This window comes from Hydra viridissima, unplaced genomic scaffold, assembly GCF_058129835.1.
Source record: "Hydra viridissima isolate aposymbiotic clone 2 unplaced genomic scaffold, HvirCarnegie_v1 scaffold_98, whole genome shotgun sequence".
NCBI lineage: Eukaryota > Metazoa > Cnidaria > Hydrozoa > Anthoathecata > Hydridae > Hydra > Hydra viridissima.
In genome coordinates, this window is record NW_028324368.1 from 30,561 (window position 1) to 43,761 (window position 13,201).

The following is a 13,201-nucleotide window of genomic DNA, read 5'->3' on the forward strand; positions in this document are numbered from 1 at the left end:
TCTTTTGAGATCAAACTTTAAAAAATGTAACATTTGAAAATGTCTAAAATGTTATGTTTTTTAAGATAATTCAAAATTTTGTCCATCTCAAAAGCTTCTATTTACTGGCAACTCTAAAAAAATAATGGAAAGATTGCGAGTACTGCCAAATAATGGAATCTTCATTTGCCCTTCACAGTTACAGTGTAAAGGGCAAACGAACACGTTCCATTATTTCGATGAGACTACAGAAAATTTTTACATCGGTGAAAACACTTCATTAACAATATCCGATAACAACAGTTAATATTGCACCCGGAAAAACTTTACAAGGGTAAATATATATCATTCATAAAATATACAAATTAAAATTTTGTAAAAAAAACTTCAAACGAAGCATTAATAAAACCTAATTGAACGGAGATTATTTGTAGATAACTTCATTTTGTTTAAATGTTTTTTAGCCTGCAAAAACAAAAACATACGAGAAAGTTAGTCTATGCAGGTGATAATATGTAGCAGCAAGAAGTATTTTGACTTGTTGCTGATAGATCCGTGGTCTATATATACAATTTCTTTTCATGGCTATGAAATTCGCAATCAGGAAAAAGATTTGCTACGCTGTCAATAAATCATCGCCCCTTTAGCGGATTACTATTAATGACTGAAAATACCAGTGTCCTGCATCATGCCACTGCCGTCTAATGGACTTTGTTGGTAACCTAAAAAGTTTTTGAAAGGCCTTAGAATAGGGACACATTAAGTGAAAGAATGAACGTTTTTCAACAATAAGTAGTTGCTTACTATTTAAAGATTGTTGCGGCCTTCTCTGGTTTCTTTTATCAATCAAACCCCCAAGTGAAATACGTTTGTCGGCAACATCTTCGCCTAATTTTTCCTCGTCACCGCGCCTTTTTAAACAAGCAGCTTTTGGGTTTAGATTGCGCTCTATGTAAAAATAAAAAAACATGCTTTTTTTTCATTTAAGAAATTCAACTCATTTGTTATTTGTTTTTGTTTTTAAAACATTAATAAAATACCTCGTACTTGAGACTCGAGTGAGTTAATTATAGTGACAGCTTGATGTAAGACAGTTAACTAGAGGAAAAATTAGTCAATATCTTTTAAAGCTTACACTATTAATTAATACAATCAAAGAAAGTTAGCAACAATATTTTAAATTCTCTAGAAGCTTTAAAAGGAAATTCAGTAAATAGAAATTTAAAAAGCTACCTTGGTTTGCGGATTCTCATTTTTTAAATGTAAAGAACACATGCGACCAAGTTCTTTAAACGCTTCGTTAATATCTCGAACACGCACCCTTCAATAAAAATTGCAAAGGTAATAATTTCTTGAAATTTTCTTATTTCGATTGGTAAATTAATTTCGAATCAGAAATATATTAGGAGTTTTTTCAAACCAGAGATATTAGGAATATAAACCTTTCTCTGGCGTTATTAGCATGCCTTCTCTCTGACTCCCGTAGATATTTTGGCTCTGAATCGTCATCACCACTCATTTCAATAAGATCAGAATCGTCTACTTTATGTCTCTTTTTAACTTTGCTTTCGCTCTTTGCTTTTTTTTTTCCTATTTCTAAAAAACAAAAGTTTTAAACAAGAACGTAAAAAACCTTTCGAAGTGTTTGATTTTGAGACCAAATTTACTATTTTATATACTTGGAAAGATTTCAAATTAGTTAAATTATAAAATATTTTTCATAACTTAAACAGATTTATTACCTAATTGATTACCTAACAACGTCTGAGGAGTGGATAAATGTGAATTTATATGACTATTGTTATCTATTGTTGCGCTACCGTCAATAGGTGCATTATGTAGTTGATCGGTAAGAGTAGGTGGGTAGCGACCTTGGTGAACGTATGGACTTCTTGCCAAAGAGCTCTCTGCGTGATTTTTTAAAACCCATATAGCGTCATCCAATGTTTCCTGCATCCGGTTCTAGAAGAAGAATTTAAGTATTACGTTTTTAAAAATATTCTTGATTGAGAGAAGAGAAAGAGAAAAAAAATCATACATAAGAAAATACCATTTGCTGAATGTTGTCAAACGATGCGGGGTTAGTATTTGTAGACAAGGGAGCATTAGTACGATTACTTATGAGAGGAGGAGGGGAGGCAACAGGTGTTGAAGGGTTAGAAGGAAAACTTGCTGTGGAATTCGTTTCGTTCGAATACATCTAGTAAAAAAAATTTTTTAAAAACAATCAAATATTCATTTATTCATTTTACATATAAGTACAACTGAGATTTTAAAATTTATATATAAAAAACTTACCGAAGCAAGCGCTTTACCAAGAGATTCAGCTGTTTGAGAATTCCCACTGCATTGGTTAGATTCACTAGCACGAGGAAGCGCTAAAAGAATAACAAGTTAGATTAAAAATTAAAAAACAATTATGTATGGGATTTATTGTTGTAACTTGACGCTTACTATCATCAAAACTTGATGTTGCAACAAATTGGTTGGAGGATGAGTTTAAAGAGGAAGAACCATGTTGCCTAAATGAAGACATTGGAGGAAGTGACGGTGGAAGACGAGAATCAATAAGTTCCATTGTTGAGTACTAAATAAAAACGAAACTGACATTCACCATCTAGAACTCACTCAAAAAACGCTTTTATAAAGAAATTAACAAACTTACGAATTCTGGAGGTAAAGTAGAATACGGTCCTGTCATTGCATGTGTTCTAGAGCTAGTCATATGATGACCCCAAGGATCAGGTGACCCATGCTCTAAACAAATTCAAACCAAAAACACGCTTAATCATAATTTAAAAGCTTCCTTACAATAATTCTGCATAAAAAAAGACTATTACCTAGATAATAATCATTGCCATATATTCCACCTTTAGGTGAAGAGTAAGGAAGAGATGGATCACCAGGTATCATATCTTCAGAGTTTGGTGAGTAAACCTGGAATAAATTAAAATTCCTCTATATGGATAAATAATCGAAATAAATATTTAATAGACAAAGGCAGCGTAGCTGAAAAGGTATTTTCCGCTTTTCGCAAATCGATTGCACAAAATAATTTCTCTGAAGAATTGATTGCTGCTGGACAACAAAAGGTTGCAAAAATCAACATAAGAACTTATTTGAAAATCTTACAAAAGTATTGCCCCAGAAATCCATTACAAAAGAACGCTTCATAGCGGTCAGGCGTGTGCCGACTAGGAGCGAAACAAGTCGCGTGCTAATATTGAATTTGAAGTGCAAATAATTGCTCGTTCTAATCACCGGTTTTTTAATACCGATTTAAATGACCAAGTTAACCATAAGACGTCAATAGCTCTTAAACTGAACTTACGAAATAAGAGTTGGAGAAATGATTGAGCTTCTGGTTTCCATTTACAAACGCCATGTTAATTTACATTTGTTCTCTGGTATTTTTCTTTCTCACTTTTTTTAGTATTTCTCGGCACAATGCGTGAGAAAGATAAAAAAAAAAAAAAAAAAGATTTTCTTTAGTAAGGGATTAAACAAAAATATCTTTTCACAAAAGAAAATTTTCTTTATAAAACGTTTTTACGATTTTACCAACGTGATAATAACGCTCAAGCGCTGGAAAAAGAACCTTTTGAAGACAACAAACAATGGACCCTAAAATATGCTTCTTTTATAAGAAGTTTATAAATCAGCAAGAACAAAGGCAGGATTTTGTTTTTAGGCATAACTGAAGGAAATAAATTCTGAAATAAGAATCGCCGCTACACGTGAGCGATAATAATACATCGATAATAATACATAAAAACAATAATAAAAGGAAGCAGGTGCTTAAGATAAAATGACGATAAATAAATAAAATTTGATTGTATTCGTCACGACTTAAGTTTTAAACGATGAAAGTTACGGTTGATGTTCACTAAAGTTAACTTCTGACGCATTTTTCTCATAGCTCATTTTTTAATCGAGATTTTTTTAATGAATTAAAAAAAAAACTTGCTTCTAAATTGGAAAAGTCAGAAAAACTTAACTGATCATTAAATCTTTAAAAAGGCCACTTTCAAGCTTTGACATGTAAAAAAAATGATGGAAGAAAAATATCTTACCGTTCAACTTTTATTTTTTTGCTTAATTTTAAGCGCAAACAAAATTAGCAAGTCTTATTACCCTTTTAAAGCGTATGAATAAATATATTGCAAAAAACTCTCAAATTTGCTTATCTTACTCCGAATATGTTTCGTGTTTCAAAAAGTGACCATTTAAAAATGAGTCTAAATTAAAATGCAGATTTTTAATCACTTAAAAAAAAAAAAATACACAAACGTCATTAAAGAATTTCAAATTTAATAAATAACTCATTTACTCAATTTAAATTAGTTGCGTAAACTATTAAGTATTTTCTGTTTTGTATTCCCTATTGCTTTTCTTGACTTTTCTATTCGAATTCTCACAATATATCAAAGGTAGTCTTCAAGGTTGATTCATTTATGTTGATCTTTTTTTTTCCCCTTAGCTGCAACGTCTTGAAGCACTTCCCATCCTTGTCATTCACTGCTCTACAACATGATGGAAAAAAATTCTGATGAAAGTTGTAGAAAATAAATTTTTAAGGGTTAAAGCCAACATGATTGTAGGGTTGGATAAATTTTTTTACCACTTGAGAAGAATATTTGATGTGATTGCCATGAATACTGTCCATCCACTCATTTTGTTACTATGCAACAGAGGAAAAAAAACTCATGGTTAATATCTGTGACCCAACAAATTAAAAGCATTTTAAGAGCTACTTTAAATTTTCATACGTTTCTTTGATCAGAACTGCATAATCAACTGGAAACGATGGTAGCTGATTAGCAGCAATAAGACTCATCTTAGAACCATCAACAAACAACTTCCACTCATCTAGATTACAATTTATGTTAATGGCTGACATTAAACTGTAGATGCTGTTATAAACAGCAACATCAACCTCCTGGTCTAAAAATGGAATAAGTTTTTTTTAACAATTACAGTATAGAGATGTACAAACATCACTTGCCAAGAGATTTTACTGCTTTAGTCTTGAACCTAAAGCCTGCCTTGTTCTTTAGAAAGTTCAAATCTAATCTCATTTAATCCCAATTGTGTTGAGGTACAGTTCAGCAGATGTGGATGGCAGGTAACTTGTACATGTAAAGATGTTGATTCATCACTACAAGCATCCTAATGTTCTTCCTTACTGGATTATAAAAAGATTCAGGCGCTTTTGGAACTATTACTATTTCAAAGGTATTGGACTTTTTTTTTTTAGTTAAGACCTTTGTCAATTACATGATCTGTTGATTTTCTCCAAACTATTTGGACTGTGAAAGGCATAAAAGGCTTTTTTTATTCAATTATTTGCTTTGATTCATTTAATTACAGGATGTTTGTCATTTAACTTTTGTCCTTAACTTTTTTGCAATGGAAACACAAACTCTAGGCTTTTTTAATCATAATTTTGATTCTTTTTGTAGTGAATTAAGAGATCTTTTTTTTAGCCAAAACAATTCTTTACCTATATAACTTTGAACTTCAGTCATCAACACCTGGTCCACCATAGCCACATGGATCTTTTATTTGACTAACTGTACACATTGTTCCAATTCAAACTACATTTTATCTAGTTTACATTACTATAATTTTAGATCAAGGATTATTTAATTTGATAAATGTAAATACTAATTGCAAATATATTGTGCAAACTTTACCAATGAGATCTTTAGTTTCTCTTTTTTACTCAAGTTTCAGTAATGAGCTCACCAGTAATCTTGTTATAAGTTTTATTTTTACATATTTTGATAGTGAACTCTGTATTTTGCATACATTAGTCATAATATACCAAAATTTCTTTTTTGTTTGCTAAATTATTATACTAATTAATTTTAAATATGTTGATTCTATAACTATTTTTCTTTATTCAACTATTTGAATCTTAAATAAAGGAATGTTTTGTTTGAATAGCTATTTGAATTAGGATTCTTAGATTAAAAAAAATAATTTTTCAAAAAGAATTTTAAAGTTATAAAATGTAATAAAAGGAAAAAAAACTGTTTATAAATACTTTTGTCATTTGTGTTTAAAAATTTACTACTTTTACATTAAATTATGTTAAATCATGTTAAATTGTACAAACGTTAAATTGTATTAAACTTACTGATCGTGCTGAAGAATTTTTTGATGGTTGTTTGTAGCGACGCCCTAAATAAAAATAACAAGACAAAACTTGATGATCAAGTATTCAAACTAATAATAAGTTTTCGTTGAATAACAAAACTGATTTTCTGATTAACTATTGGTAAATTTAAAAATTAAAAATTATAAAAGTAAATTTTGAAAGAAACAAAACTCTTAAAAAAAAAAAAAACAACTAACATTCTGTATTTTCAACATTATCTGTTGGTGAGACAGCTCTTGTATAAGATATGTTCTAAATAAAAAATCATACATTTTTATACAAAGTCATAAATTACAGGTTGAAAAAACTTTAAGATTGATATTTATTGAAGAACACCAAGTATTGCTCACTACTGAAACTTTAATGAAGAACACTTAGAATTCCATATACTAATATTTATTGAAAAATACCAAAAATTGCACAATATTATTCTACTGAAGAACACCAAGAATTGCACATTAAAGTAATTAGGTAAAAACCAAACTTACATTTTAATTTCACTAAAAAGCTAATGTATGAACTTTATATTTTACTTTTACAACTAAATTTTACAGAAAATGATACACTATTACCATGATATTATATGAATAACATTTCATACTACATTCCAATAGTGAAACTGACATACTCATTACTAAAATATAATAACTAATAGCAGCTTTTGTATTTTATGTCTGAAACACAGCTACTGTTTAAAAAACCCTTGGCATTTAAATCTTCCATGTATTTCTTTTTAATAATATATTTTTGAAATATTAAGCTTACCAAGGACCTCTCTTGCAAAGGTTTTTTCAATAATAATAGACATAAGAAAACTAAAAATCATTATAATATCAATTTAATTAGATATTAGAACAAGTTCAGCAGGCTAAAGAAACCTTTTTCATCAGAATCCTTCACTAATAACCAACACTTTCCAAATGCACAGAGTTGAATAGAGAAACTAACCAATTAACTTAATCTTAATTAGTAACCAAATCACTAGTTTTCTTATATTTTATATTAAAAAGTTACTTTCATTTGCTTTCTGTATCTTTTAAACTGTTATTTCCTCTTGAATTTTGTCTGAAAAGTGGCATAAAGTGTATAAACTGGTAGTAAAGATTAATAATCTGTAATTATTAAATTTACTCAACTTTCATATGCTCAACTTTCTTATGTGTTTAGAACAAAGCAGATAAAAACATTATAAGCAAACAAATTCTTTGAGTAAAGCAATCAAAAAAGAGAACAGTATGTGTAAAATTAAAGATATTAACATACCTGACCTTCATTGAGTAGCATCATGGAAAAGGCATCCCTCTTTACTATAAAAGAGAATTTAAGACTTAAAAAAAGATATAATGGTCACCTTATTTTAAGTGATAAAATTTATGCAAATGCATCTACTCATATAAACTTAGATTTTACTACCAAACTTACAGCAATCCATGGAGTAATAATTTAAACAAAGTCTTCAAGAAGATAAGCTAAATCCCAATGCAGAAATTGAAGTTTAAAGTAACTAATGAAGCCTAATGTCTTTAATTAGAAACTGTTTTTTTAGGACACCATTTTATCAAATGTCATCTTATAAGACACCATCTTAATTGATCCTGTTTATATGATACAATTGGATTCACTTATAAAAACAATACTATTCAAGATTTGATTATACAAAACTTCTCTATTTTTTTTTTTTTCTTCTGCTTGGGAAAATATTTCATTACAGCTTTTTTAAAATGGCTCATACAAGAGCTAACAAAATTTCAACTGAAGGATAAAAGATAGTTATGTAGCTTTTAGTGACTCAAATTATCTGCAAATGTACTTCTTCATTGTTTATTGCAGTATTGATTTTTTATACTTACTACTTAATCTGTTATTTCTGATTATGACAACACACGCACTGCTGTTACTGCTTGTTTTGCAGTTATACATTTTTAATATAATCAGAAGTAGTTAAACATTCCAATTATATGAAACGTAACTGATTCTCTGTTATATTTAGATTAGATCAATTGATGTAAAGCAAATCCTCTGATTTAAAAAAAAATCATCTTACTAGTAGGGCTGTATGAATTTGCAGAAAGGACTTTTCTAGAATTCAAAATCAGTTCACCATCATCTTGAACAAAAATAACTCCTGATGCACCACCATCAAATGGCTGAAAAAAAAAAAAAAAAAAAAAAAAAAAAAAAAAAAAAAACATTTAATAAGGACATTCTATATAAAAATTGTTTATTTATTACAAAAGATGCATCATGCCAAGTAGAACTTAGGAAAAAATTAAAAAAAGATTAAAAAAAGTTAACTTAGTATATTTAAATGGAAAGACAAATTTAAAAACTTACCCTTGCTTCATATGTTGCCCATGACTCGTCATCTTTAAAAAAAGAAAAAAAAAAACCATCCTAAGTTAACTTGTGCACTCTTATTTTCAAAGCATTTTAATTAGGTAAAAGAAAAAAAACTTTTTTAATCAAATCAACACACAATTAGAAACCTCTTTTTATAATAAAATAAAATAAAATAAAATAAAATTATTAAAATCATTATTTTAGTTTCATTATTGGTACTCTTATATAGTTAGCAGTTTTTCACACAAAGGCGTTATTAACAAACTGATACTGTCATCATGCTGTGCCTCATAACAAGAAGTGTCTTATTTATAAATAGAATAATAAATTTATAATGCAGTTTGATGAGATTTCATATTTAAATTTGTTTCTATTCATTTTAAAAGTGATTAGTTTTTTTTTTAAGTCACAGTTGTTTAAAAAATACTTGTATTTTTGCTTAATTTTATTGTTTAAAAATCACTTGCAATTGTTTAATTCTTTTGTTTAAAAAGTAGATTTTTGATAAAAAAAAAATTTTTAACTTGAAAAGCATGTTTATTAGAAATGAAAAATAAAAAAATATTTAAGCAGCTGCATCTTAATTTACATATTTAAAACATTCTGCAACAATAACAAAATAAAATTTCAATGTTACATTTTTTATCATTGTTTTTAGTTATTCATAAAAGAAATTTTTTTAAAAAAATGTATAATAAAATTTGGTTTGTATTATGGTATATTACAAAGAGATTCTCATACTTATGTAGGTAATATGAAGAGATTCTCATTCTTATATAGATAAAAGATATTTATGTAGATAAATAAAGACATTCCATACTTATGTTGATAATATAAAGAGATTCTCATTCATATGTAGATATTATAAAGGATACTCACACTTATGTAAATAATATAAAGGATATACACACAGTAATAGTAAACAAAAAGGCATAAACAAAATGTCTTTAAAATGTTAATTTAAATTTTTGAGTCTTTGTAATTTTTTGCATAGACAAAAAAAAAAAAAAAAAGGTATACTGTAAATATAAGATGGATGTTAATGTATGTCCTATTTAAATATATTGAACATCAACTTATGGAATTTTTATGAGGGAAGTACTAAAATAAAAATAGAACATTTAAAATTATTCAGCTTGTGTAAACTATCCTACAAACATCTTTAGTGTGTTCAAACAATTCATTAAAGATTTTCTTTTCAGTTAGTAAATTTAAAGTGAAAACAAAAGATTTTATTTTTTTAACTTTAAAAGTCTCTGTTTTCTGGAAGCAGATGTTTAACCCACACTTATGAAAAGTTATTGTCATTAAATATTTAAACAAAAGATTAGTAAAACAAAGAACAGGTGTCTTTTAAAACAATAAGTTATAAAAACAATGAAATCAACAATGCAGAAACTTAACTAAAGAATTTTAAAAAAGTAGTTTAAAATGAAGGTATTTTTATTGCAAAAATTATAATTTTCTTATTTTTTTTTTGCCATAAAATTGCTTTTTTAAAAACCAATAATTAAAAAAGTGATTATAAAACTTATAAAATCCTAAGCAACTAAAAAAGAATACCCTGTTATTACAAAGTTGACTATATCATCTGTCTTTTTAAAAACAACCATAATTATTTTGTACTGAATCTAAGATCATATAAACTACCATCTCTTCAACACCGAGCAATAGCATTTGTAATACTCATTTATTAACAACATTAAATTGCTGATAGATACAAATTATTTAAATATAGGTAAAAAAATCTGATAACAAATTGAAAAGATATTTTTCTTTAAAATTTCAAAACTTATTAACATCTAAGATAACCAGCATCAACATCAAAATTTAACATGAAACTCATGTCTGTTAAAAATCAGATTATTATAAAACTTTCTGCAAGCTGCACTTTTTTCTACATTTTGTATTTACATCACACTCAACAGGTGAACATTTCAAACTTTTCTTGTGTTCTAGTAAACCTTTTACAAGGAAAAAAAAATTAAATTTCTTGATTCACCTGGCCTTGACACAGCTGTAACAGGACCAGAATTCTGAAGAGCAGTACTAGAATCAACAGTTGGTCTAGAAACATTGTTTGAATGATTTGGTGGAGTGAACATCTTTAATAAAAATTACAAAGCTTTTAATTAAAACACATCTTTGATATCCTTCTACACTTACATGGATATCTAATAATACAAAGAAAATCATGCATTTATTATTTTGAAAATATATGTTGATTACAAACATACAGGCTTATCAAGTTACATTTTATTTTGGTGAAGAATTCAAAAAGAATATTAAGATTTTATGTTTTTTAGTCAAAAGAAATACATACTTTATGAAACTTTGAATGACAAAAAAACTCCTTATAACTTATTATAGCTTTTTTATTTCTTTTATAGTTGTGTATGTATGTATGTATGTATGTATGTATGTATGTATGTATGTATGTATGTATGTATGTATGTATGAATGTATGTATGTATGTATATATGTATGTATGTATGTATGTATGTATGTATGTATGTATGTATGTATGTATGTATGTATGAATGTATGTATGTATGTATGAATGTATGTATGTATGTATAAAATAAAAATAAAACTATTTTAATAATATACAGAGCTGATGAGCAGTTTTGTATATTCATTAGCAGAAAGTTATATAGTAAATTAAAAAGCTAGGCTGATAAACTGAAAAGGGCAATATTTTAAAAGCAATTTAATAATTCCATGTAATAATATAGTAGCAGCAACAGCATAAACAGCTGCATTATTCATTAAGTTAAAAAGTATAAAGTTGTAGTTTGGTGTCAATATGTAATTAGAATATGCAAACTATATACACATCATATACATATGTAAGTATATACTTTACACATATGAATTTAAACTATATTCAGACCACTTATATATATACCTATTTATTTGTTTTATATACTTAAGTTTTTTATGCATAGTTATGGTCCATAATAAAGTAGATATAACATTGTTAAAGTTTTTTATTTAAGTCATTAATTGACTAGGATTTTTCTTTTCATGCAACTAAAACTATAAAAACTTTTTCTTACAGAAATAAAAATTTAAATCTTCAGGGAAAAACAACATACCGCACTGAAATCTAGTAAATCACTTAGTTCTTTATCATTGTTTAAAGTCATTCTTGTTGTAGCTCCCCCATTACCTGAAAATCTAACATTTTCTGGATGATTCCTATGAAGAAATATTAAAATTTGGAACCAATTTTTTTTTCAGTGAGTGTTTAATACATTTTATATATATATATATATATATATATATATATATATATATATATATATATATATATATATATATATATATATATATATATATATATCTTCAGCTCACTATAAATAAAAGTATACCCGGGTAAGAGGTGCTTTTTATTTCTTTATAGTAGAAATTAAAAAATCTAACCCGGTGGCAGAGCTTGAGTTTCTATCCCATGTATTGAGCCAATCTGCCATGGGTCCATCTCGCTGACTCATGCTCAAAGTGTGGTAAAAAGTTGTTTATTCTTGGTTATATTTTTATATTATACAGCAAAAATTATTCAGCAAGAACCCATTCAGTATATACTTTGAATATGCGCAAAGGAATATTTTGGTGCTTGAGTCAGTCACCTTTTTTTGATCAACAAAGCTACCATTATAAAACACCGCATAAAAGTCGAAGAGACCTGGGGACAAGAAGTTTTGTTTAAAAGTTTTATTTACCCAAATATAACTGGCCGAAAAAAAATTCAGTATGATGAGAATAGTCTAAAAGGCTTTTTTCGGACCTCCTTTTAAACTTGGTGGGTTCTGAAATAAACGTGATTATTTTTTTAGACAGTTTCATCATTCAAATATGATGGAAAAAGTTTTACAATAACTTAAAAAAATGGCATTCTAATAATATTTAACTGGTATTTTTAAGTTTACTACTACTACTACTACTACTACTACTACTACTACTACTACTACTACTACTACTACTACTACTACTACTACTACTACTACTACTACTACTACTACTACTACTACTACTACTACTACTACTACTACTACTACTACTACTACTACTACTACTACTACTACTACTACTACTACTACTACTACTACTACTACTACTACTACTACTACTACTACTACTACTACTACTACTATTTAAAAAAAAAACAACTGAAGAGTTTGAAACATCATTAAAATCCCCCTAAATTTACCCCAGTTTCGCAACTTTTCTTAAATTACTTTTGCTTAAAAATTTCCCTATTTTTTTCTGAGAATAAGCTTGAGCCAAGTTACTGAAATCTGTTTAATCGGCTCGTTTTCGTGAAAACTTTGAATGTGCAACAGTAAAATGACACATTTAGACGATCGCTTTATTGTCGTTCGCACTTCCAAGCAAAAGTAATGCATTTTTTGTATAAAGTTTTTATTTTTAAGTATTTTTTAAGTACTTTTATTTAGAAGTATAATTATGTCTAAAATAACTTATTTTGAGTGTTGACATTATCTTGAAAACAAGTAACAGCCTACAAAAAATTCTTATATCGTGAAGCGTGAGGGCTCACTTTTTTAAAAAATAAAGTATTGATTAGCTTCTGTTTTATAAATGCAAAAAGTTTGAAACTTCTAAATAAGTAATAGATTTTTTTGCAAGACTTATATCGTCGGTTGACAAGTAAAACTCATTAGGTACAGTTTTATGGGAAATTAACTTTTATAC

At 27.6% G+C, this 13,201-nt stretch overlaps 1 protein-coding gene across 15 annotated transcripts; it reads right to left on the bottom strand.

Moving 5' to 3' along the window:
- Window positions 1–234: 234 nt before the first annotated feature.
- Window positions 235–12,163, bottom strand: LOC145183834 (transcription factor 12-like). 15 transcript variants are annotated; one of them, XM_090075999.1, is made up of 19 exons: window positions 11,909–12,163; window positions 11,581–11,683; window positions 10,485–10,587; window positions 8,477–8,508; window positions 8,187–8,289; window positions 7,406–7,449; window positions 6,340–6,394; window positions 6,122–6,165; window positions 2,820–2,916; window positions 2,645–2,736; window positions 2,434–2,566; window positions 2,278–2,357; window positions 2,030–2,179; window positions 1,722–1,941; window positions 1,422–1,575; window positions 1,213–1,300; window positions 1,020–1,077; window positions 784–927; window positions 235–701 (listed from the first exon to the last, which is right to left on the bottom strand). In XM_090075999.1, the coding sequence occupies exons 1-19, from the start codon at window positions 11,977–11,979 to the stop codon at window positions 637–639; spliced, it is 1,836 nt and encodes a 611-aa protein (XP_089932125.1). In that variant the 5' UTR covers window positions 11,980–12,163; the 3' UTR covers window positions 235–636. The 15 variants fall into 15 exon arrangements, with proteins under 15 accessions (XP_089932125.1, XP_089932135.1, XP_089932133.1 ...); XM_090076009.1 differs by having other exon boundaries at window positions 1,734–1,941; window positions 7,411–7,449; window positions 11,909–12,162; XM_090076007.1 differs by having other exon boundaries at window positions 7,411–7,449; window positions 11,909–12,162.
- Between the last annotated feature and the right edge of the window lie 1,038 nt (window positions 12,164–13,201).